The 27,381-nt window shown below is 39.4% G+C and overlaps 1 protein-coding gene across 4 annotated transcripts in view; it reads left to right on the forward strand.

Moving 5' to 3' along the window:
* The window catches only part of syt7b (synaptotagmin VIIb), an 89,068-nt gene that overhangs the window by 57,705 nt on the left and 3,982 nt on the right, over positions 1–27,381 (forward strand). For 2 of the 4 annotated variants that reach the window (XM_027152229.2, XM_027152230.2), the window contains exons 5-12: positions 4,402–4,554; positions 8,312–8,671; positions 12,502–12,621; positions 22,149–22,272; positions 23,634–23,901; positions 24,613–24,782; positions 26,094–26,208; positions 26,490–26,689. In XM_027152229.2, coding sequence (XP_027008030.1) covers positions 4,402–4,554; positions 8,312–8,671; positions 12,502–12,621; positions 22,149–22,272; positions 23,634–23,901; positions 24,613–24,782; positions 26,094–26,208; positions 26,490–26,689 — 1,510 coding nt within the window. The remainder of the gene's footprint in view (positions 1–4,401; positions 4,555–8,311; positions 8,672–12,501; positions 12,622–22,148; positions 22,273–23,633; positions 23,902–24,612; positions 24,783–26,093; positions 26,209–26,489; positions 26,690–27,381) is intronic. The other 2 variants (XM_027152231.2, XM_027152233.2) reach the window with 1 other exon arrangement.

The following is a 27,381-nucleotide window of genomic DNA, read 5'->3' on the forward strand; positions in this document are numbered from 1 at the left end:
GTCTGTCTGTTGCTCCGTGTGTCAGTACAGATTTGTAACCTATCTGTAAGTGAGCCTGTAAGTGAGCCATCTTTCTTTTCTAATCAGCTGCTTGTTCCAGTCCTGCATCATTAGTAGAGTTTAATAGAAACACTAATCTAATTTGTTTACAGTATAAAACTTAGTTCATGAAGGAATAACACGTAGCAGGTTATGCTGTTATAGGAAATGAATCAGTGCCGGGGTGTTTTGATACAATGCAACATGCAGCAGAGTGATGAGGATTATTTACCTGTAACAGCACACCTGCAGTCTGTTGTTCCACTTTTGCCAAATTGACATTTCATTGATTACTGTATGACACGTTGTGTAGGAACTGAAATGTTCCCATGAAGACTGGGAGAAATTCATGCTTTCTTGAGTCTTGACTGAGCTTGTGTGTTGAACCCAAGCTTCCTGCCAAAGTCAAATACCTTCTTCTCTTAACTAGTTGTTTGACTTCACATCATTTCACGAAGGTCCAGTGTGCGTCCTGTGGTACGATTTGGATCGGACTATGTGTTTGAAACATAAGAGTGGGAAGACACATGGAGCTGCAACATCTCAGACACATGCACACTGGTTGGTTGAGATTGTCATGACACTGTTCTCATCAGCATCAGCCTGTTGCACTGCTACAGGAAGTCCTGCATGATAAAATGAAAAGTCCAACTCTCCTGCATGGTGCACTTGGACTTTTATCAAGGCCATTCGTGTCATCGTATATGCAGTGATTCATTAAAATTACAAGCATGTTATATATTCCAGCTGACTTAATCCCACAGACAGACAGTAATGCGGATCCAGAGGAGAGCTTGAGGGTTAGTTGCACGTTCCCTCAGCTTCCTGTTTTAATTGCTTAATTAAGGTCATTATCTGGGATGGAGAGAAGGAGAGTCCTCTCTTTCGCCATGCTTGCTGCCTAAATCAGCTGCTAATTTAAAGCAAGCTATAACAGATGAAGAACCCTGGCATGTGGAAGGCCGACACCGCCCTCTATCGCCTCCCGAGCACCTCTCTAATTAACGATTCCTTTCCCACAACATCTGAATGAACCACTAGCACTGATGCTTGAAAAACTCAGGACAGAGAAAGCAGGTGAAGTGACAGAAATTCATTCACTCAATAATAGTGAAACAAGCACCTAGTATATACATTAACCCTTTAATTACACACTACTCAAATGTAAGACTAACTAACAAGAAAGCGTGTCAGTACAGATGACCAGATCTTCACAGAAAAAACACAGATGTTTAATTGCACAAGCTGCTAAGCCCAAACGAATAATATGATTTTAGATTTTGAATATTGTAAATTCAAAAATAAATGATCTTGTGATTTTGTCCACTCTCATGATTTTGTAAAGTGTTTGGCAGGCTACAGTTCAGCTCAAGTTATTAAACACAGAGCCGAAGATTCATTTACTAACTAAAAATAAAAGCAATTAAAATCTAAATGAATAAATACATTCATTTACATAAATAAATTTCAAAAAAATTCACCATGGCAAAATTCAAACGCACAAGTGAGAAGCTCAAGATTCAGCTGACTAAAGGCAAAATGGCTCTGTTCATTCATGAGGAAACTTAATAATAACTAACGAAAAATGGTTCATTGTTCTCTTTCCAGATCTTGTTCTCTCACAGCACAGAGACCAGAACAGAGATCAGGTCAGAGTTTAGCACAGAGATTAGCACTAAGATCAGCACTAAGATCAGCACAGAGATCAGCACAGAGATCACCACATAGCTGCTCAGAGATCAGCACAGAGATCAGCTCAGAGATCAGCACAGAGATCAGCTCAGAGATCAGCACAGAGATCAGCACAGAGATTAGCACAGAGATAAGCTCAGTGATAAGCTCAAAGATCAGCACAGAGATCAGCTTATATATTATCTAAGAAATCAGCAGAGAAATCAGTTCAGCTCAAATTCAGCCCCCAGATTTACATAAAAAGCTGAATGAGTCACAGCTTTTCTTCTTTCGTTTGTCTTCTCTCCAGCCCCGTTACCCTGAGCTCAGGCAGCACCTATGTTGCTGCTGTTACTAATCTCCTTGCTGCTGTTTTTTTTCTGTACTGTTTTTGCAGGTTTTGCTGTGTTACTGTGTTGTTTTGTCCCTGTGTGTTCTGACTGTGTTTCTACACTGGGGATGTCGTAGAGAAACATAAACCTATGTGACCTACTTTTGTGTGAAGTCAGAAATATTGATTGACAGCTTAAAGTTGTATGCTATGATGCTATTTCAGTATAAGGGTTAATTAAACCATTTTAAATTTAAAATAATATAAGATTGGTGTTTATGTGCATTTACCCTCCACTACATCCCTATTTTTTTTTTGTTTTCTAACGATGTATGCTGTTTTTTTTATAGTTTTTTTTTCTTTTTTTTTCTTTTGAGTTTCTACCTTCATGTAGCCATATTTTGTAGAATTATCATTAATTTACTCTTTTTAAGCCTCATAATTCCAATGAGGAGCAGCATTTCAGTGTCATTATACACTTTAATGCACAGTAAAATTACTGAGACTGAAATCCCACAAATCCGTAAAGTTTCTATTTATTGCGAAAAAAATCACCTGCTGTGTTCATCGTATCTGCACATAGAGAATCAAATCACTTAGTTCTTAGCTGTTAACCTGAGTTAGTAATCAGAAACTGTTTCTTGTATGTTTATACTCTGACATTTTTTGAATCATGTGTGTTGAGTTGTGTGTGTTTAGTTGTGTGTTTAGTTGTTGTATGTTGAGTTATGTGTTTTCAATTGTTTATTGAGTTGTTGTATGTTGAGTCATGTGCATTGGGTTGTTGTGTGTTGAGTTTTTGTGTGTTGAGGTGTTGTATGTTGAGTCATGTGTGTTGGGTCATGTTGTGTGTATTGAGTTGTGTGTGCTGAGTCATGTTTGTTGAATTGTGTGTTGAGTCATGTGTGTTGGGTCATGTATGTTGATGTGTGTTGAGTTTTTGTGTATTGAGTGGTGCGTGTTGAGTTTTTGTGTATTGGGTAGTCTGTGTTGAGTTTTTGTGTATTGGGTTGTGTGTGTTGAGTTGTGTGTTGAGTTGTGTGTACTGAGACATGTGTGTTTGGTCATGTGTGTTGAGTCATGTGTGTTGAGCTGAAGCGTGCTGTGGTCCTAGACCTGTGGCTCTGTTTGTATGTGGTTCTGCTGTCTGTGAGATGTCCAGGTTTAGCTTTAGCCCTGCCTCATAAGACTGACATAACCATGTCATAAGCATGTTTTTTTAAGTCCCAATTCCTGTCAATTCCTGTCATGGCTCTGAGGACAGTGTCCTTTATTTCAGATGTTGTTTTCTAATAAAGTATTAATAGAAATGATGTTTGCAAACTTGTTATTAGGTGACAGCAGTCTTTACTTTCACAGATGTTTTCATGACAATTCTGAGACACGCTTCATTCTGTCCTGTCTTTCAACAAGTGAGAAAATCCATACTCAACAAGCAGGCCACAAAACTGTCCTAAAATATCTGCTAACTAATGAGCAGGAGCAGTTAACAAATCTTTAACATATGACATGGCTGACGTGCAAAAATGCCTTCGAATGTAGTGACAGCTGCCGTGACGAAGCCTGCTAATGATACACCACAATCGCTTCACACCTGGAGAGAAAAGATTCACTTACAGAAAGTTTGAGCCTCCAGCTTTTACACTTCCTTCCAAAGAATGAACAAATGAAACATTTAAAGCATTCCCACACAAACCAAGCAGGAGCACAGCAGCTAGCATGCTAATAAACAGTTTTATCTCTGACCCAATGCTCAGTAACCAGTCAGTAACTATGACACCTGGTATCACGTGGTGATGTCAGTCTTACAGTGTAGGCTACAGGTCTATATATATATATATATATATATATATATATATATATATATATATATATATATATATATATATATATATATATATATACAGTAAATATGCTAAGTGGTAGAAGATATTGTAGTTTCCTTCCACAATATTTCAACACGATCCTTCATTCAACTTTTTCCATGCTGACTCTATAGTCCTCTATATCTTAGATGTCATTTTTTAAAATAGAATTATTTTCCTTGCCTTTTGACAGTGTTTCACTGATGTGATTCTGTAGCAACAAAAAAAAAGTTCTATTTTGACTTGGCACAAACAAGCGGTTAAGACATGAACGAGTTAGATTTGTGCTGGTAGAGTTTTTCAGAAGGATGAGCTGAATGTGTCTGATGCAAGTAAGGGCATTAGCACCAGACTCACTGGTGCTAGTATTCACAACTGGTTCAGTGGATTTTGATGAATTTCTTCTTTGCCCTGTTTTGTTGTCCGTCTCTTTCTGTGTGCGTCCGTCACTCCGTCCCTTCGTCCCTCCCGTCTCGTTCTTCTGACCGTTTGCAGTGGCTCGTTGGAGAAGTGCGAGGTGGGAGGGGGGACAGGGGCCGGCCCCAGTCGCAGTGACAGCTCCAGGAGTGTAGAGGCAGGAAGCAGCAAGGTCGGGAAGTGGCAAACCGTCAAGAGCCACATGCACTCCGGCAGCTTGCGGCCCAGCAAGTGAGTGACAGCAAATAGGGGCGAGATACTAGCTACAGACTGGAAGATTCTTAAACACACAGCACTTTTCAAAGGAAGCTCAAGCTCCTTTTCCTCCTCAGTTTATTTCTGATTTAATAGTCTATTTCTTGAAAAAATGTAACTAACATGCAGTCAACCAGATTCATGAAGAGGTTAAAGTGCCCGACTGCAGCTTGTATGTTATAAAAGCTTCTTGACTTGATATTGCGACTGTGCACAGGATAATGGCAGGTAAAGATTACAGGAAATCAGACGGTTTTCTAATCCATGTTAGTGTTCCTGAAAACGGGATGCGGTTTAAGACAAGACTTTATGGGTGATATTTTGGTCAAGGCAGATTTCCATCAGTTATAACTTTCTTAAACTTTAAGCTAAAAACATATTGGCTGATCAACTACAGTTGCTCGGATCATAGCTTTGGCCACTGCAATCGAATATGGTGCTTTTTCCTTTATATTTAGAATGAAAGCAAATCAAAGCAAAAAAGTTTATTTTATTATAGATGATGATGGTGATGTCAGCAGGTAGCAGTGTGAGTGTCCAGAGCTGATGAAGGCCGACCAGACAATGAGGAACGAAGTCACACATAAAATCCTGATCAGAACAAATGGGTTAATGCTGGCCATTAGTGCAGATTTACAGACCACAACAGGAGTATTTCTCAGAGAAGAGGAGTGAAAGAGATCTTACTAAATGTGTCAAGCTGCTGTTAAAGGGAAGCATCAAAGCTTTCTTAGTAGTTGTAATGGATTTGTGAAACTGGATTTGAGCAAGACACCTGAAATGTAGCAGTTTTAATTTTTGTTCATTTGTTAATAATGTCAGGATTCTTAGTTTGTTCATATTATTATGTTCTTTCACATACCTTTTCTAATCCTCCAGTAATTGGTTCTATTTTTAGGGACATACTGTACAAGTTACTCTGACATCACCAATTTGATGTCACCAATTTGATGTCATTAGCACTTTGACATCATTAACACTATGACATCACCACTGTGACATCATCACCGATCTGTCATTATAACTCTGACATCACCATTCTGACATTTTCACTCTGACATCATTACCACACTGACATCATCACTACTCTGACATCATCACTACTCTAACATCAACACCACTCTGACATCACCACTCTGACATCACCATTCTGACATCATCACTATTCTGACATCATCACTACTCTAACATCAACACCACTCTGACATCATCACTCTGACATCATCACTTCTCTGACATCACCATTCTAACATTTTCACTCTGACATCATCACTACTCTGACATTGTCACTACTCTGACATCATTACCACTCTGACATCACCACTCTGACATCATCACCACTCTGACATCACCACTACTCTGACATCACCCCTCTGACATCACCACTACTCTGACATTATCACTACTCTGACATCACCACTCTGACATCACCACCCTGACATCACCATTCTGACATTATCACCACTCTGACATTACCACTCTGACATCACCATTCTGACATCATCACTACTCTGACATCATCACTACTCTGACATCATCACTACTCTAACATCAACACTACTCTGACATCACCACTCTGACATCACCATTCTGACATCATCACCATTCTGACATCATCACTACTCTAACATCAACACTACTCTGACATCACCACTCTGACATCACCATACTGACATCATCACTACTCTGACATCATCACTACTCTAACATCAACACCATTCTGACATCATCACTACTCTAACATCACCACCACTCTGACATCATCACTCTGACATCATCAATACTCTGACATCATCACCACTCTGACATCAGTACCACTCTGACATCATCCCCACTCTGACATCACAACTCTTGACAGATGTCAGAGTGGTGATGATGTCAGAGTGGTACTGATGTCAGAGTAGTGACAATGTCAGAGTAGTGATGATGTCAGAGTGAAATGATCATTCTTTCATGCAAGTTGTTTGATTTTTTAAGAGTTAATCTGGAGGAATGAAGGGGATGCGAAGGGATTTTTTTTAACTCTTCAGTAGTCTAATACAGTTGCTTGTGCATGTGTGGTATTTACTGTATTTGCTTTTTTCTCTGCAGTTAAAATGGATTTGCTTTTCTGATCATTTCTGATCAAGGTTACAATGCAGTCTAAAAAGTCTGAGTTCATTAACAAGAACTGTTTTATTTCTGTGCTGACAGAAGGCCTCAAGTTTCTAGTCAAGAATCTTTTATTAAAACATTGTGAAATGGATTAAATGTCATTTAAACACACAACTAATCACACAGCATGAACCTGGCTGTTTTCAGAAAATGTGTTGCTGTACATTGCAGATTTTTTTTATATTATTGTGGTTGATATAGCTTAATATTTTCCCTACATGAATCTGAAAAAAATAATAGAACATAGACATAGACCCTTGATGGCAACAACGCAGCAATCTGCACAGCAAACATGTTCCTGCATGTTGGCTTTTAGATGAGAACAAACTCAGCTGCTAAGCAAACCTTTTAAATCATGCATAGAAATATTTCTTTTTTATTTGAGATTTAGTGAAGAATGAAGCGGAATAAACAGTTCTCGATAGTGCACTCAGAGCCGAATGTGTTACTCACACAGCTAATCAAACTAATACACTACTGTAGATACTGTGTTAGAATGTGTAGTCTGTTCCCTGCAACACACACACACACACACACACACACACACACAATCAGCAGGATAAAGAAGAAAAACAATGCCTTTTTTATTGCTGCTGTGTGGAATAATGAGAGAAGGGCAGTGAGAGGGCAGAGTCTGAGTTATTGCTGACATTAATTCACTTTGTAAAAGACACTGATCGCAGCTGCTGCGCCGCTTGAGCGTTGTGACAGAAATAAGGCATTACTTAGCCACCGGGCGCAAAATTCCCCAACAGCTTTAGCATCATCACAGCAGCTCAGAGCTCACACCAACACAGTGCAGTTACAGGACACACATATTGTCACTGTCTATATGATGACCTGAAAAGTGAGAGATAGTGAGAGAGAGATTTAAATAAATATTTTTTTATTTATCTATCTATCTATCTATCTATCTATCTATCTATCTATCTATCTATCTATCTATCTATCTATCTATTTATTATTATTATTATTATTATTATTATTATTATTATTATTAGTTTATATTTGCTGACCCAATTTGAAGAGACAAAACGTAAAAGACGCGTTAAAAAAATCACTGGAGCAATGAAGGAGCAACTAAAGCTAATAATAATAATAATGATAATAATAATATAAAAAAGTTTTCTGTTAGTATTTATTTTAATGCTGTATTTATTCATGTTAAATTTAACTTTGTGTCCATATATGGAGTGTCTCAGCAGGAAAAACACTTCTAATGCTAACCAGCTAGCTAAGTGGATAGAAAGCCTTAGTATTTTAAGTGCTCTTCTCATGGGGACTTGAGGACATGGCCTCCAGTCTGTGGTCAGTCCGAGCCTCAACACAGTGTCAGTTATCTGCTGCTGCTTAACTTTGTTCTTTGTCTCCTTTTTCTTCATCAATCCATTGTTTCCTGAAATGTCTGCATTCTCTTTCTGTATTTTCTTTCCTTCTATAAAAATCCCTCTACTGTGATTTACTCATTTATCCCCTCACCGCTCAATGAGTTTCTTTATTCTTCTCCTAATCCATGACTCGTTGTTCATTCTCTTCACTTTACATCCTCCTTCTACGTTTTTCTGCATGTATTCTGCAGTTTTGGGGACACATCCCCACTCTCCACAGCGTCCACTTTGGAGCACATTGCACCCTCTGCGTGTCTTCCTCGGCCTCTCGTCAGACAGCAAAGCCTCCAGCAGCCCCTGACCCCCCGGCCCCCTCCGCCACCCAACGACCCCCCTGCCACCTCACAGAGCCTGGGGCAGTTACACAGTAGCTCCGGGGGCGGCGGGGGGCAGCGGGGGGGTGCAAGACCGGGGGCAAGGGGCAGCCCAGCCGCACCCGGGGCATCTCGCTACAGAGCGGGCGCAGGGGCACGTTCCCGCTCTAACCCGGGCAGCTGGGATCACATGATGGGGCAAATACGCACCAGGGGCATGGACGTCAAATCCTTCCTGTGAGTACATGACCTGAAATTTAAATGATTAATTTGTCACTATTACACTACTTTACATGCTGACACTTAAAAGTGGACCTGGTGTTGGTCAAATAATGTTCTGATTCACAACCTAAGAACTTTCCAAATCGTCTTGGGACAAATCATCTTCAGTTCTTCTGAGGTTCTTCTGATGTACTTGCAATTTTAAAAATCAAAATCCAGGAGATTGGCATGGCCATGCATGCATCTTCACATTCTTGTTTAGAAACAAGTCTTGATTTATTGTGGGTATGTGTTTGTCAATGTCTTGTTGAAGTGGATCTTCTGGATCCAGGATTTCATTCTTGAGGAGATTAAATTCTTCTCTAACGTGTCTAAAATTGTTCCATTCATGTTCTCTGTTGCTGTATAATATCCAAAATACCTTCTGCAGAGAATCAGCCCCACATCATGATGCTTGTATTTCATTACAGCCTTAACTCACAGAGCCAGTCATAGATGCAGTCTATAATACAGCATTATTTTGTTCTTAATTGTGTAGTATGTAGTGTAGCGCACTCTGCATGATGGGACATGGACGAACAAGCACAGAGACTGGAGTAAAGCAAGCTGTGAGGTGGCTTTATTTTAATTTAAGGTACAGGTGCAATTTTAGTGAAGCTGGAACCCCTGATAAGGTGAAAACAAACTTGTCCCACCTTTTCCAGGGTGATAGGGACTCTTGTTCAGGGGATCCAGGGTCCCAGTGTAGTGAACACAGAGTGAGGTAGTCAACACACACAGTGATGTAGAGAACACACAGTGAGGTAGTGAACACACACAGTGATGTAGTGCAGTGGTCCCCAAACCCCGGGCCACGGACCGGTACCAAATGGGCACCGGGCCGCAAAAGGAACTTTAAATTATTTCCATTTTATTTACTGTGGTGTATTTCTCTTGGGTTTGTGCGACTTTACATGGACAAGAGGTTAACCGGGAGCTGAGAGACGTCAACTCTGTGTGAAGCGGGGTTTTCTGCAGTGATAGCAACCGAAACAAAACAACAGAATAAACTGGACATAAGCAACACACTTCGGGTGTCATTGTCTCTTATTACCCCAGATGGAACCGTCTCGTTGCAAAGAAACAAGCTCAGGGTTCTCATTGATTTAGCATTGTAGTGAGTTATAAAGGCATGTTTAAATACAATTAAATTAAAATTATTAATGTATAACACACACAGTGATGTAGTGAACACACACAGTGATGTAGTGAACACACAGTGATGTAGTGAACACACACAGTGATGTAGTGAACACACACAGTGATGTAGTGAACACACACAGTGATGTAGTGAACACACAGTGATGTAGTGAACACACACAGTGATGTAGTGAACACACACAGTGAGGTAATGAACACACAGTGATGTAGTGAACACACACAGTGATGTACAGTAGTAAACACACACACAGTGATGTAGAAAACACACACAGTGATGAGAGTGTGGACTATTACACAAATCAACATGATCAACAATCAACATGAGAGAAGAGACTGAAGCCTGAGACTCGTGTTGTCCATATGCCTGGTCAGTGTTATGTTTTAGCCAGCGTTCATTCCACAAGTAGGTCAGTGGTAAAAGACACAGCATGAGTGGTGCTGAACAATAGAAAAGAACATTTTGGCTCAGTCCAGGTTTTATTTACTGTCATTGTGTCAGAGTGAAAGTGAAATGTTTTTCAAGCAATAAATTCTACACAAAGTTCTTTTAAACACAGGTGGAGTTTATCATCCATGACTGTCAGGATCTAGCCCAGACTTTTTCCATGTGCCGTTTGGTTACATTCTGTGTTCACATGTCTGCCCCGCCCTTGTCTATTCTATCTGTCTCAGCACACCTGTCCATTATGTGTCTAATTGTCTTCAGTATTTAGCCGTGTGGAATCCTTGTCTTTTGTTTTGTCTTTGTCTTGTCTGTGTTTGTTTTTAGTTTTCTATCCTGCATTTGGTTCTGTTTTTCCCCCCGGTTCTTCTGACAATGGCAAATTGTCACACTATTTTAGCCCTGATAGCTCAGAGAACTTCCTTTTTCTTCTTTTTGTAATATCTCTTGTACAAGACTAAAGAAGCGGCTCATCCTGAACACCATGTTTATAAAAATGAATTATATTGACATCCAGAACACTTCTAATGTACAATTCCCCTTCTGCTATTCAAACTGGTCAAGTTCTGCCTCCCACAGGACCCAGCTCTTCTGCAGTGGGACACCAAACTGTGAGCTCAGAAAGAAAGTAAAAAGTGTAGAATTCGTTCCTGCTGTTTTTAGCTTGGCACTTCTTTGTTTATGTGTCCTTGTCAGAATCTACATAAACAAGTTTGTTTGGAGAAGTAAAACAGTGGATGATTTCGGTGTGTGGTATGCAGGACATCCTGGCTGATTGACAGTTTTGCACATTGCCTAGAAACTTTTCAGGAGAAATCTGTAGAGCAGATTTGGAATTGGCTTCATAAAGGACCCATGTGATGCGCTATTAAATCTGCCAAAAAGAATCTTGTTTAATCCTCTGTCTAAAACTAAGGATAGTTTTTATACGTGTTGTGTAGAGCTGAATACATGAATATGTTTATTTAGAAACGCTTATGACGCTTAACAGTTGCTTCATGTAATTTACTATTAAATGATCAATTAGTGAAACTGTCCAAAAAAGACAGAAAACCGGCAGGAAGAGGATGAGTCTGAGGAAAGGGTGAGTCACTACACTGCTCGAGTGCCATCAGGAGCTGCAGGATTATGTCTTTGTGTGTGTGTGTGTGTGTGTGTGTGTGTGTGTGTGTGTGTGTGTGTGTGTGTGTGTGTGTGTGTGTGCTTGTGTGTGTGTGTGTGTGCGTGAGAGAGAGAGAGAGAGAGAGAGAGAGAGAGAGAGAGAGAGAGTGTTAATTATACACAAAAACACTTCATTGTGAGATAGACCACAGACTCTGCACTAAATTTAACAATTATTAAAAACAGGCACGTGCAACCTAGCTAGCAGGTGAAGAACTTAAACAACAAAATCACCAGCTAACTTATTTTAAATTTACAAGAACTATAGACTAATACAATAACAGGCTTAAATAAACCCAAAACATAAGTCCATTTACTGTTCTCATGGACACGCGCCAGATTGCGTTAACCGGCTAGTTATCCTCCAGACAGTGACAGACCATGTCTTTCTCTCATTTCGGCCATGTGGCGCACGTGCCTGCTCGCGGTGTGAAGCGCTTGACGGCCTTTTGTGCAACGGATTTTTATTTTTTTTGGACGACCTAGTTAAGGCGGTAGGGTTTCCCAGCTTAGGCGGGCCGCCCAAACTGCAAAGTGCTGCAGTAAACCCTGGAATGGGGGCATAGAAGCCTTTATTATCACCACATATACATTACAGCACAGTGGAATTCTTTTCTTCACATACCCCAACTGAGGAGGTTGGGGTCAGAGTGCAGGGGCAGCTATGATACCGTGCCCCTGCAGAAGGGAGGGTTCAGGCCTTGAACCCCGATTCTCCGATCAACAACCCAGAGCCTTAACCAGTTGAGCCACCACTGCCCCATAATATTGGTTTTAATATAATAATGCAATTTTCAGGGAGATTTTTGCAGTAATTATTCTTTGAATGTGGAAGTGTGTATGATGTGAATTAGATTTATTGTGTAATTAAATAGAGCTGTTAAAAAAAAAACTCCTATTTAGCATTTCCTGTTTGTTCTATTCGGTGATACAGCATTAAAAATAAAAAACTACTGTTATCTAAAAATCACTAGTCTTCTGCTCTAATCTTCTTTTTATCATTCCATCAGGTGTCTTACTTTCTTGTCTTATCTTTCTTTAGGGAAGGTAAGATGGTGGTGTTGTCTCTGGCGATTGGCCTGGCTGAGCAGGACGACTTCGCTAACCTGCCAGACCTGCAGGAGAATCCAACAAGCCAAGAAACTCCACCTGGAGACAAGAGGTAGAGTTTAGCATTTTATTGTTTCCGTCAGGTGTTTTGTATTTGCAGAGCAAGCTACAAGGTGACAAGTCCTCCATCCAAACACATTATTGCATCATTTATTCCTAAACCTGTTTTTTCACCGTACAGCAAATTCTGTCATTTCTACTGAGAATTAATTTTAAAAATAACAAATCATCTAATGATTGTTAGGAAATTGTCTGATCAATTAATTCCTGAAGAAATTAATTGAGAGAAAGAGAGGATGAGAGAGAGAGAGTGTGTGTGTGTGTGTGTGTGTGTGTGTGTGTGTGTGTGTGTGTGTGTGTGTGTGTGTGTGTGTGTGTGTGTGTGTGTGTGTGTTTTTAACCTGGACAGATATTTTAGTCGCTGCTCCCTCTGCTTCACAGAAATCATATTTTACAGGAAACAGTTGATATTCACACAGTTATGTTTCTCATTTTATCTGTGCACCGACAAACACTCTTCTACAGGCGTCCACACCTACAGATGTGTATAAGTATATTACTGCAATAGTGCAAAAACCCCTAACAGAAGAAAATAGTTTGGTTCAAATCAAGCGTCAGGATTTGTATCGAAGTTTAAACAGCAGATCACTTGTCTGTGATACAGAATGTGCTGGATCTCATAGACATTTGGTTTTCAGTTCATGTTAAATATAAATACCTAATATAAATATATAATTTATGATGATTTTTCCCACTAGCTTGGTCTTGATATTACTAGCACATTACACATTATAGCGAGCTAGCTACATCATTAGCCTTGTTAGTTACTCAGCATTCACACTGCACCCAGCAACAGTTCTGGTGACTGTTCTAATGGCTATAAACCCAAGTCCACAAATTTTACTGAACCGTACAATTACTCCTGGATGTAGTTCATTCACACGATGCAGTGGATGTTTGTTTAGCTAGCAGAACTGAAACTGACAGCAGATTCAGCACTATCTTTATTTTGGATAGTGTACTAACTTAAATTTCACTGTTTCCTTGGCAACACTCCAACACCACATCATAATTTGCTCCAGGCCCAAAGATTCCATGACACTTAAACACCTGCCCAAAACCGGCAGCCTGTAGATGGCAAAAGCTGCAGAGCTCAAAAAAACTCTTTCTTTCTGTCTGTCTGTTTGTTTGTCTGTTACTCTGTGTGTGTGTCTGGCCATTTGTGCGTCTGTCACTCTTTCTGTCTGTCACTCTATCTGTCTGTCTGTCTGTCACTGTCTGTCTGTCTATCTGTCTGTCTGTCTGTCTGTCAGTCATTCTGTCTGCATGTCTGGCCATCTGTGCATCTGTCACTCCGTCTGTCTGTCTGACTGTCTGTCTGTCTGTCACTTTGTCTGTCTGTCACTCTGTCTGTCTGTCTGTCACTTTGTCTGTCTGTCACTCTGTCTGTCTGTCACTCTGTCTGTCTTTCACTTTCACAGGATGAAGATTCAGTATGTGTCCAGTATAATATCTGTTCAGATTCAGTGGATAAATCATCTAAACCTGTTATATTGAGATTTGAGTGTGATGGAGCACTGTGGAGTTGCTGGGCAACAAAATCTTTGTAAAGACCTTGAGTGTTTCTGATTTCTTCACTCAGAGGTTAGAGAGAAGCTCAGTTGGAATGCTTTAATTCTGAAGAACAAAATGGGGAGATGTTGATATGGAAGGAGGATCTAACAGCTCAGATTATCAAGGAATTGCTGTAATTGCTGCTAGAGGCAAAGGCATTGATGAGCAGTCAGAAACATTACTGTAGCTCCTGATGAAGGCACATAGGTTGTGCTCCGCCTCCAGAAAGCTCAGAGTTGCTGCAACTGGTGGCAACCTGTGATTAACAGCCCACTGCCTCACACGTCTGCTCTGAAAAGCTGTTTGAGGAACCACAGACTTTGTTAGAATGCAAAATTTTATACTTGTTCTTATTTTAGATCCAAGATCATTTGTTTACACCTCTGCAGTGGGTTTGGACCATCCCTGCTGAGAAAAAATATGTTCTTCACAGTCCACCTGATCTTCACAGAAGATTAACACAGACATTAAGGTTCTCATGTCAATAATAACAATTGTTTCTGCATAACCAATCCTTTTTCTCAGAGAAGGAAAGATGTGCAAGAAATAACTCAATCAAACAGGTAGAATTTGTGGTGTGAGATTCTTTTCTCTTTTACAGCTTTGCTGCAGCTGTTTTCATTTCCTCTTTGTTTTCGTACCATTTTATCTTCAGGTTTAGTTTCAGCGAGTTGAACTTTAAAATGTTTGCTACAGGTTTCTGTCCGCCTGCAGACACTGTTCATTGCATCTCTCCAGAGAATGTTTTTTGGCAAACTATTCTGATCTATTTTTGAGACCCAGTTTTTACTCTGGTGAAGCCTTTTTGTGATTGTTGACTTTGACTTTAGGTCACATCTGGCTGACTGTGAAATAGTATTTAACCAGTGAATGAATTATTCTGTCATTCATCATAGTAAGAATGTTTATTTCAATCTCTCTGATGAGTTTGTTTTGATTTTTTAGCCTATACACTACCCACAATTGAAATCTAGTCTAGACCTTTTTGTTGCTTAATTGTATGCAAAATAATGAGAGAATAACACATTTCTTAATAGTAAACAATTGTAACATCATTGGCTGCACCTTTTCTTCCTCATTGCCAGACGGAACCCTCAGTCGAATACTATCACTTGTGGGTCATGCAATTCACTTCCTCTCCACGAGCACCTTGTGAAGTATTGTCAGTTTGTCTGCATTGCCAGGCCGTTTGCTGTTTGGCTCTCGCTTGTTTTCTGTGTTTCTATGGTTATCGGTTTTACATGTTCAGATTGTGTTTGTTTGTGATTGTGGAATTGTTTGCCCTGCTGATTGCTATTTCTGTTTTTTGAACTCTTCCTGACTCCTGTTTTTTCTCTCTGCCTATTGTCTTGGATTTATTTGCTTGGATTGTATAATAAAGCTCCACATATAGATTCTTACACTTCTGTTTCTTTTTCGTTGTTACAACAATTCTGTTACTAATAATACTAATATTACAAAAAATGACTGTAAGCACTGTTGTCAAAACTTAAATATTGAAATAGTTATAAAATGTAGGGACGTTATGAAGGTAGGACAGGTGATTAAAGGTGGGGTCTCCGTTGTTTGAGAAATGCTTCAGAAAACTGAGTCGGTCCAACAGACAAAACAAATACAAAGTCTTGTCGCTTTTTTCCCTTCTCGATAGGTGAGTAACGTTGGCTTTGCTTTGTTTCACAGAACTAATATATGCCGTCCTTTGCATGATTATGTTTGTGTGTCATTTTTGCCTGTTTGTTTATCTGCAATCGTATTGTTCTTCCCTTCAGCTATGATAAAGACGCATTTATTTCCATTAGTTGCCTGGGTTATGTATGTATGTGTGGGCGGAGCTACAGGGGTGGGGCCCATTTGGGTTAGGGGCCTGTTTGTTTTGGTGATTTCAAATTTCAACATTGGCTTTCAAACAATGGAGACCCTACCTTTAAATACCTAAATGCTTCAATACCAAGTAAAGTTGGCCAAAGGCAAAAAATGAGAGGAAGACTAAGTAAGAGAAAATTTACACCCAAAGAGAGCAGGAGTAGGAGCAGAATCCTCCACTGGGAACTCAGCTCTTATTTAAACCTCAGATATTCAGATTTAAAATAAAATAATCATCTTCATCATGCGAACCTCATCCCACTGCCCCCTTTTCCCAGCCCCATGGTGTGTGTCCCAGTTTAAAATGAATCACACATGTCAGTTTCTCAGTCTCTAATCTGATGCAGCTCAATTCTCTGCTTTCTGTACTGAGTGGGAGAGTAATTATGATGAAAAAAGAGCTCAGTAAACATGTGTTGTTATAAACCATTTTGTTTTCTTGGCACAGCTGTTTGATTTAATGGTTGCATTTTGTTTGCAATTAAAGTGAAACCATAGATCTCCATATCAGAGCTCTGTAGAGTCAACAATGTTGTTCTGTTCACTGCACAGTGTCTCTCTCTCTCTCTCTCTCTCTCTCTCTCTCTCTCTCTCACACACACACACACACACACACACACACACACACACACACACACACACACACACACACTCACACACAGGATTGTTGTGTCATTATATGTACAGAAGCAGATGGACAGCTTAAATCACTGTCAGAATAGTTTTCCCGATCTCTTTCATAAATATTATCTCTCTCTCACACACACACACACACACACACACACACACACACACACACACACACACACACACACACACAGAAGGAGTGCTGGGTATCTGGGTGTGCTATGGAAATAAACACAGGTGTGACATTAGCAGCTTTAGGAAGCTCTGCCTTGCATACACATGCCTCATCAATGTGTCACTAACATTCATGCTAACATGTGCTAAGCTGAACGCTTCAAAACCCACTTATGAGAACAGCAGGTGCTTTACATGCTTAAAGATGTTTTATGTTGTTATTATTAGTAAGTTCTGGTACAAAGACCAAAAGACAGTAGTTGCATAATTCCATATCCTTAAAGACTCTCCACACCGTTGTGTGTAACTGCTCATCTCTATAAGGCAGTGGAAGGTAATTGAATGGAAATGAGATGGAGGTGTGCGGTGGCAGCTGTCCAGCTAACTAACAGTGACGTGTGATCAAAGGTGAAACACAGCGGCGATGCTGTCACGCTGATCTATTTTTAAACCATTCTTTTTAGAAAATACTGAAAGTGCTGCAGCTTCAGCCAGCAGAAAAATGTGACATAGAAAAGCAGCAAGCAGCTAAAATCAGATCCTTGAGCATTATCTCCTGTGTTATTAATTTATGTTTATATATTTTTTAATTTTTATTTTTTTATTGTTTAATTAGTTTTTTGTGATTGTTCCATTTGCTTTGCCCATTTTATGATATTTATTTTGATTACTGCATAAATAATGTGCCTGGAATCCCATTGAAATATATTTCAAACATGAATACATTTGACCTTGCTGTGACCTTTGGGTCTGTTTCAAAGTCAAACTCATTCAGTCACTCCACAGACACAGACGCACTGATAGCAAATATCAGAAACACCTTTCCAGACAAACAGAGGACACCATTGTCCATTGTGTGAACTTCTCCTTCTGTTGTTTGCTCCATTTCTATTGATTGAGCTCACGTTGTGTGTGGTCTCATTAGTCACCTGGTTATAGTTCAGTGTTTTCACTGTTTGTTTGCTGAAGCATTAATCACCTGCTTGTTTATCTAAGTTTGTGAATCTTGTCTGCATTTTGAAAAGCTTTTGTTCCCCTCATATTCGTTGTCCTAGCCTAGCCAAGGTGTTTTAGCTCGTGTGTTCTCTCAGTCACTGTTTATTCTGTTATTTATTCCTTAATAAATCCTTCTATTTTTGACTTCTTAATACTCTTAATTCTAGCATGCTTCTCTATGCTAATGGCTAGTGTATTAACAGCTTGTAGTTCTAGACAACAGCAAGTAGGAGCTGGAATATTCCCGCAGATCTTTCCACTCTGGTGTAAGGGATAAAATTGGGAACCACACATGGGTGCTAATGCTAAACCTCATATAGACAGGTTTTCTTGCTGCATTCAGGCAGAGATTTCAGATGGGATCAGGAAAGATTTAGTTGACAATAAAAACAGTAGAACATTTTCAGTCACTGCTTATTTTTTTGCTGTGTTGAAAAATCTGTTGCTTCCACACACCGCTGTGTTGAACTGAATCGAGTTCAGTGTATTCTGATGCCCCCGCTTGCTACTGAAATAGGAGAAAGGAGAAGCAAAATTCTTAACTGAAATGACAGCTTTTTTGTAATCTTATAATTTTGAGAGAAAGAGCCAGAGAAAATCCACACTTGATATTTGTTTCATCTCTGTTACACATTCTGTTTCTGTTCTATTACATCCTACTCACAAATCCACAGCAAAGACTTCAGATGTTGCTCCAGACTCATTGTGTGTAGGATTAAGTAGTGTTGATCTGGTTTCTTATTTTTCCCTCCTACATTCTCTTTTTTTCTTCTTCATGTCTTCCCTTTGTTGCTCCCTTTGCTTCTAATCTGATATTAACACATAGACATCAGAAAGTCATATCGTCTTAAACGCAAGCTGTTTGGGTGCATCCTTAGATTAGATGAAGGATTAAACCTGAACTCCCACTCCTCTTACACAACTGCTCATCCTGAATACCCCCCCCCTCTTCACCACCACCACCACCACACATACACCTCCTCACTGCTTCATAACAATGTTTATGAGCACCAATAGACATTTCCAGGCTGTTTACATGAGTTTCTTAGTTTCAGCTGCTCTTTACACTCAGTGTGTCTCAGTGCACTGATCAACACAGAACACTGAATCGTCGCTGATGAAGATAACAAAGTGAATCATTAGTGACATTCAGGTGTGTGTGTGCCCTGCGATTGGTTGGCACTCCGTCCAGGGTGTATCCTGCCTTGATGCCCGATGACGCCTGAGATAGGCACAGGCTCCCCGTGACCCGAGGTAGTTCGGATAAAGCGGTAGAAAATGAGTGAGAGTGAGTAGTGACATTCAGATGGTGGGTGTGTGTGTGTGTGTGTGTGAGAGAGAGAGAGAGAGAGAGAGAGAGAGAGAGAGAGAGAGAGAGAGAGAGAGAGAGAGAGAGAGAGAGAGAGACCTGTTGCATGTTTGTATAAGTCATTTTGTTGTAATGCATGAAAAAGGATGGAATAAAGACCTTACACTAGACCATTTCTTGACCTCAGGAAGCGTTGACCTGAGCAGAAGCTCAGAAGTGTGTTACTAAAGGCAGAATCTCTGGACAGAAAGAGAAAGCTTTGGCTTCTGCGAGTGAAACCATTGCATTTTCTCCTCAGTAAAGTTACAACAGCAGCTTACTGACTTTAACTCCCACGCTGAGCAAAGAACTGCTACAAAACAAAAAAGGTTAAGTTTGGACCTCTTCAGTAATATATACATTTACAAGAGCAAATCCGGTCTCTATTACTTTCACTCTGTCTTGCAGATGTAATGCCTGGTTCTGTTTTTTCATAATGAATATCTGAAAAGTGTACTCATTAGCTTGCGACTCGAGACACCGTGTGTATTTCTGTCAAACTCAAACAAGTAGTGCATATGCAAAGAGTCATTTATATTCATACCCTTGTATCAGAGAGATTGTTTATCCAAATGTGCTAACATGGCTAATAGGGAAGAAAAATAAAGTATATCAGCATGATCTCTTTCAGAGAATACTAAACTAGTGGATACTTTTTCTTTTATATTGTTAACCTTTTCCTCAAGCATTTCTCTGACAAAGTAGGAGACTCTCCTATATTTATTTTTTAGCAAAACTTATTTGTTTGTACTAAAATAATTTAGAGAATATTGAGAAAATAGCACACTGGTAAACATGGGCAAGAGTACAAATGTTCACAATTTATTTGTGCAGCTGCGCAACAGGACAAAATGCTTCTCGTGTAGCATGAGAGATGAATCATTCTTTACATTGAGATTTTATAAACATGATTCAAACAGAAACTGAAGAAATGAAAACATCATCAATCATTGGCTACATTACAACACCTGACCTTCTCTGGATAAAAACAATCTTAACAAGATCTGCCTAACAACAATTTTGAGTCACAAACAACTTCTAGTCACATAAACAGGTCAGAACTTCACAAACAATTTTTAGTAAAATGTTCCATCACAGTTTGTTCATTTTAAAAAATCAGTTTTATTACTCTGTCTGAAAGAAAGAAGTACTGGAAGATTCAAAGGGCACATCATTTAGCATATACGTGTCAGGGGCTGGGAAAACTTTTTACTTATTATTATTATTATTATTATATTTTTTTTATTATTATTTTTATTATTATTTCAAATTTGGTGCAAAAGCTCTAAGTTGCTTTCTGTCACATGAGTTTCTGAGGAGAATGTTTTTCATTTACACCCCAATACCTGACATTGTTTAAAAGGAATACAATGCACAATATAAGAGGAAAACCCGGTGGTGGGTGGGAGGGAGAAGTATTCCAAATGACGGGATTGCAGTGTAATCAGTGATATTACACAGATCCTGACTCTCAGCACATCTTCATCATTAGACTCAAATGCTTTTGACCTCCTGTGGACTTACAGCATCCATTATTCTTATATAATGAGAGGTACTTTTCTGTAGTTTGACTCAGCTGCACGGGGCACATTGACCACAGATGAACAAACATCATCATCATCATCATCCTCAGCAGTAAATGACACTTTAATGTTTAATGCAATTTCTGATGGAACTACTTTCAAAAAGGAAAAGTGTGTAAGTGTGTGTGTGTGTGTGTGTGTGTGTGTGTGTGTGTGTGTGTGTGTGTGTGTGTGTGTGTGTGTGTGTGTGTGTGTGTGTGTGTAGAGGAGATGTTACATGCCAGATTTTAGCCTTGCCATATCAGCTAATAAAGCAATGCGTCACCTTAAGTTACCGAAATGCATTTTTGACACCTTGTAAAAACATGATCCGTTAGCAGGGCAAAAGAAAGGAAAAATAAATCACGACTTCAGGGGCTTTCCAGTATTTCTGCAACATGATTAGCTGCAAATGAAGAGAAGTTTCTGTGGAAAGATCAGGGTTTAATTATCTTCTTCATGGTGTTAGTCATAAACCTATTTGTCCTATTCTTTCTGCAGTACTCTATCAGAACTCAGAGTGTCGGCTCTTAGCTAATACTTAGCTAATAGTACTAGTGCTAATATGCATCAGCATATTTTTGTCTTTGGAGTTTGGAGTTTCCTCTTCTGTATCCTTCCTGTTCTGTATTGAAGTTCATCATTAGTGAAATATTTTACTTGTGGTGTGGGTTGCTGTGAATTTGAGGTTCAACACCATACAGTTTTATGGAATGTGCCTTGAGCGTTAGTGATCTCCTAGAACTTACAGGATAAACAAACACAAACACACAAACGGTATATTTAATTAGATCATATTTTTAGCACCTCTGTGATTTATTTATATTGTTGTAATGTGTGTAAGTGACTGTGAGAGCAAAGAAACACTGAGTGAGAAGTGATAGTTCTCTCACACGTACCTGTTTTAATTATGATTTATTGGTATATATGCTGATGTTAATTAAAATGTGTGTCCTGGTTTTCTTGGATAATTAACACTGCTCAGCACACACACACACACCCCTCCACCAGCTCTGTGCAACTACAGGATGAAGTTGAATTACATCTTTAGAGCTTTATGAAACATTTCATTAATCTTCATGAATATCAAAATTGATGTTTTTTTACAAAACATACTGACTTTATTAAAGGTACTGCTGTTGTAGAAATACTGTACAAATCACTTTTTTATTTTTCTACTGCTCAAGAAAAGGAATGTTAGCTAGCTAAATAACTAAGCATGTTTTAAGCATGCTAGGTTTGTCAAGTCAAGAAGCTTTTATCATCTGTCATTTCAACCTGTGAGCACATTTCTTTGGTCTTCTCCTAAGTCTGGTTTGTATCTGAGAACAGCAGCACAGCAGCATAGCATAGCATAGCATATTGTATACACTGACCATTGGCTTTTGCATGCAGAGCCATCAGTAACAAGGCCAACAGCAGTCCTAAAGGACAGACCCCAGATGAGAGCAACCGCCGCACGGATGCTAACTCCTCTGTCTCAGACCTCGCCAACTCCGTCACCAGCGACATGCTCATGGTAAGTCACTGATGTGTGTAGAAGAGCATTTGTGTGTTTTGTGGACCATCTGCTCCATCCATCCTTAACCAACATGGTGCAGTTTTGAGTTAGATAAAACTTTTAACCACATGATGTGCTAAGTACAGGGTGGAAATGGTGCTTTCTCTCTCCCACTTACAGACACACACACACTCACACACACACACACACACACACACACACACACACACACACACACACACACACACACACACACGTTGAAAAGAGCTGTTTCTGGGGAGAGCCTGGTAATTAAATAGGAACACATCACCAGGGGGGCAGTCAGGAAACATCTTTACCAGGTCTGTCTGTCATTATGTAGGTGGCATAGTGGGCTTTCTTTCTTTTTTTTATCATCTGGCCTAATGATGGTGTTTCCACTAGCAGCAGTGAACTTTCCCCACGCTCTGATTCTAGCTTTGCCTAATTTAACAAGTCGCTTGCCCTTTCTTTGTTAATTTGTTGCCTGTAAGAAAGAACTCCCAAATACTCCTGTTTCAGAGTCAAGGAATCTCTTTACTTCCTGTACTTCCTGGTCATCCATCTTGATCATTGTTTCATTTTCATCTGGCGATCTGATGATTCACTGGCGATCTGATGAACAAAAGAGCTTATGGTCATACATGTAACCGCTTACAATAACAGATTTACACATTACCTACTTTTAGACAGGAAAATATATAGAAATTCAACTAATCCAATCAGAAAGGTTACAGTAAAGTGACTCTTGCTGGTTGTTACAGTTTTCCTACAATGGATATAAAACATTCTGCACACCTCTGTTAATTTATGAATCTGACCAGATACTGTTAGATAGCTATAAAGAATACGTCCCTGATTTGTGTAAGACATGATTCAGGGCATCAGGTTAATAACAGAAGTGAAGTAACTCACCAACTATGAAAGTTTAGGAGCTAAATAACCTTCTGCATTAATGCTTTTCATAAGAAATCTGCTTTCCAGGGTTCTAGAGTTCACATAAAAGCCACACCCATGTCTAGTCAAGACCACACCCACTTCCACACACACACTCAATTTAGTGTGAATTTGATCATCTCAGATATGATGTACTATTTACTGTTTGTTCCTGTTTGTAGTTTGTTTCACAGATTTTCACTGTGTGCTTGATATATATCTTTTACAGATTGTTTTGTGTGTTTGTGTGTGTGTGTGTGTGTGTGTGTGTGTGTGTGTGTGTGTGTGTGTGTGTGTGTGTGCTTTTAAAGATTAAATGAATGTTTAATATTTGCATTTTGGACAAAATCTTTCAGCTTGTTCCTCTAAACTGTGAGTGATTAATAGACAGAAAACCCAGACAAAAAATAATGTTTCACTCTCAGTTGTCTCCGGGCTCTGAAGAGGAGGAACATGAGGGTCCAGTGTGTGAGAAGCTTGGTCGAATACAGTTCAGTGTGGGCTACAGCTTCCAGGACTCCACACTTACCGTGAAGATCCTTAAAGGCCAGGATCTCCCGGCAAAAGATTTCTCTGGAACCTCAGACCCCTTTGTTAAAATCTATCTGCTTCCAGACAAGAAGCACAAACTAGAGACCAAAGTGAAGAGAAAAAACCTGAATCCTCACTGGAATGAAACCTTCCTGTTTGAAGGTAAACAAACTCTCTCTCTCTCTCTATCTCTCTCTGTCTCAATCTCTCTTTCTCTTTTGTAGTGGTATTAAATTTACAATACTACTATGCTGCTATTATTAACGTAATCTCAGATTTCATCTAGCTGTATTCTTGTGCATTGTGTCACCCTTTACTTGATATTATTTTTTAAAGGGGATTCAGCCAGTGGAAAGTAGAGAAATAGAGAAAGCAAGACCTTGGAATTATATTCAGTTCCTTCATTCATCTGTTAGAAATAATGAATGTGCAACAGATGGTTTCACAGCTATCCATGGCCAGGAGTCCAAGTGAGCAAAAATTGTCTGTGGTTTCTGAGGGCCTACTCTGTCTGCTCTGTCAATCAAAGCGATACTGCTCTGTTACTCGACATCTGTGAGCTCAGAAAGAAGTTGGCACATTCACGCGATGTTTAAAAATATAAAAGCTGTTACTGACCCAGTGTGATAGCTAGCTAGTGGGTGAGAGAATAAGGCACAAAATGAACTGTTGTGGCAGAAACGTTCTCACCAAATTCTCACCAAACTAGATTTCAAGCAGACACCCAGCTATGAGACCTGTTAGCTAACATTTCAGCACTACCAGATACTAACTGAGCTAAGTGCATAGGGTTTGACTCTAAAACTGTGTAAAGTAGCCCAAAGAATGTGGTACAGAAATATGTTTATGGTCTCATGATTGTTTGTGTTCCAGGTTTCCCATATGAGAAGGTGGTCCAGCGCACTCTGTATCTGCAAGTGCTAGATTATGACCGATTCAGCAGAAATGACCCCATCGGTGAGGTGTCGATTCCACTCAACAAGATCAATCTTGCTCAAATGGAGACCTTCTGGAAAGAGCTCAAACCATGCAGTGATGGCAGTGTGAGTCACATCCAGCATTTCTGTGTGTGAAAGTTTATGCATTTGAGGGGAAGAAATCTGGACAGAATACGATTGACAGAGCTCAGGGGGAATTAAAGATAATTGCTTAATCATGTTTTGGCTCATTGGAGTATGTGCTTCTCTACGATCTTCTTGTAATAGGCTTCAAGCTGCTCACTGTCACCAATCTAAGCTTACAAAGCATACAAGCAAGTCATTAGCCTGTCCACTTAACACTTATTAGCCAAGTAAGTAAGGCACAGTCTGTAAAAAAAGGCCTCATTCAGGATTGTGAAGATCTGAGGTTAGTGCAAGCAAGTGTCTTCCTGAGGGTCAAAACATCAACACTGAGTTGCTGAGGAGAGCAATATTGTCTGTTTAAGGTAGTTGTTTTAATGGTATTAGTAATGTCAGTGTTTTTCGGTTTTAAACAGGATGTCCTTCCTGACATAACGTCGCATTTTATCTGGGCTTGGGACCAGTACTGAGTTAACCCCTCAAGGGTTGGGTCGGTATCTGCTGCTGGACAACCAGGGAACTAATTATGTTATTATAACGTTGTATTTAAATTTTGCTTCAGTCCCACAAACTCAGGAATCTTTGTAACATACTCACTAGTTTTCCAGCATAGATAAATCAAAACATTTTTAAGAGAGTTATATTATGTATTTAAAAAAGTTTTTCCATGAATAAATGTTGATGGCTCAGCAGGTAGAACTGTCTGCTTCACAGCTTCGGGGTTAGGGTCTAGGGTTAGGTTTTTATCCAGCCAATCAACCTTGGTATGATCCTGAGCTCATATTTTTCTCAGTGTAGAGATTGACATGTTCTCCTTGTGTCTGTGTGGATTTTTCTGTTTTCTGGGTTCCTCTCAAAGGCATACCATAAGTTAATATCTACTATAACTGCCCCTGTGTGTTTGTGTGTATGCTGCCCTGCAATGGACCTACATGCAATCCTGAGTGTATTCCCACCTTACAAAGACTTCCGGATCCTTCCTGAAGATGAATGAACACTGTTATGCTGTGTAGATAATGTAGTGAAACATGACATATGCTGACTAAATGTACCCCAGTTAGTCACCTCACTCAGTCAAAAGAGTCCCTTAGTTGGAGCTACATTTCTGAATGCCGTTTTTTTTTTTTTTTTTTTTTTTTCTCGTTCAGCTCTATGACATGTCATTTTCTGTGATGTTCCCTAAACTCTGTTTGGACTACAAATCTTACTTAAAATGGTGCTTCCTTAAAACAAACAACTAGCCATGTGTGTGCCTGTGTGTGTATGTGTGTATTTGTGTGTATGTCTGTGCAGGGTAGTCGAGGTGACCTTTTGGTGTCATTGTGTTACAATCCCACGGCTAATACCATCACTGTGAACATCATAAAGGCACGCAATTTAAAAGCCATGGACATCGGCGGCACCTCAGGTGAGTCTGTAAGCCATTCATCAGCTTACTGCGAAGATCTCAAGCACAATAAAATGTATGGCTATATAAAGGTAATTTATGTGATTGCAAATAGCATGAAATCCAGCTTTAGAAACACAGGACTCAGCAGTAGGCCAATACCAGGTCGAGGTATAGTTGTGTAGCTAAAGACACATTTCATATTGGAATTATTTCTAGTACTAACCAAGGGCAATTTATTATGCATTCTTTATATAGAATTAGACATTTTGAGTGAAAAGTGTGTGCATTTGTTTGTGTAGACCCCTATGTGAAAGTGTGGCTGATGCACAAAGACAAACGAGTGGAAAAGAAGAAGACAGTAGTAATGAAGAGGTGTCTGAACCCTGTATTTAACGAGTCCTTTCCTTTCGATGTTCCTGCTCATGTGCTGAGAGAGACCACCATCGTCATCACAGTCATGGATAAGGACAGACTCAGTCGAAATGATGTCATCGGCAAGGTACTATTGTGAGGTCACAGTTTCACACACACACACATACACACACGGTCCTGAAAAATGCATGTGAATGCATAAAATATTTTCTATTCTGACACAAAGGTTAGGGTTATAAATGTTAATAAACTCTCGTGTCTAGGCTTTGACTGGATCATTCTCAATCCTGACCAGCAAAGTGTCATTTCTTCAATGTTGTCACATGAAAAGATATAATAAAATATTTACAAAAATGTAAGGGGTGTACTAACTTCTGTCAGATACTGTATAAAAACAGATATTATATATGGGGTCTGGCAACCCTACTCACAGGAGAAATATCAATCATTACTGTACTACAAAATTTAAACTTCATGAAATCTGTTCTGTTTTAGACCAAACTGAGCCTTGCCTCACTTAGTTACATAATAAGTCCTTATTTCTTTCATATTTCTATATAAAACATAAGAAATATGCTTTCATTTACAGAGCTGCACCATATAGCTTCTCTAGATTTTCTTATATATTATATTTATAACAGCATGTCAAGTGAACTTTTATGAACTTCATGGAATAAAAAAAAATGAACTCAATCAGGTAAAACATTCAGTTCAGTTCAATTTAATTTATCTCTTTACTGCTTTTAACAATTCACACTTCTCTCAAAGAAGATTTACAGAAGTATAGAAACAGAAAAATAATTTAAAGTCGGGGTAGCT

The sequence above is a fragment of the Tachysurus fulvidraco genome, chromosome 2 (genome assembly GCF_022655615.1).
Source record: "Tachysurus fulvidraco isolate hzauxx_2018 chromosome 2, HZAU_PFXX_2.0, whole genome shotgun sequence".
NCBI classification, from domain to species: Eukaryota; Metazoa; Chordata; class Actinopteri; order Siluriformes; family Bagridae; genus Tachysurus; species Tachysurus fulvidraco.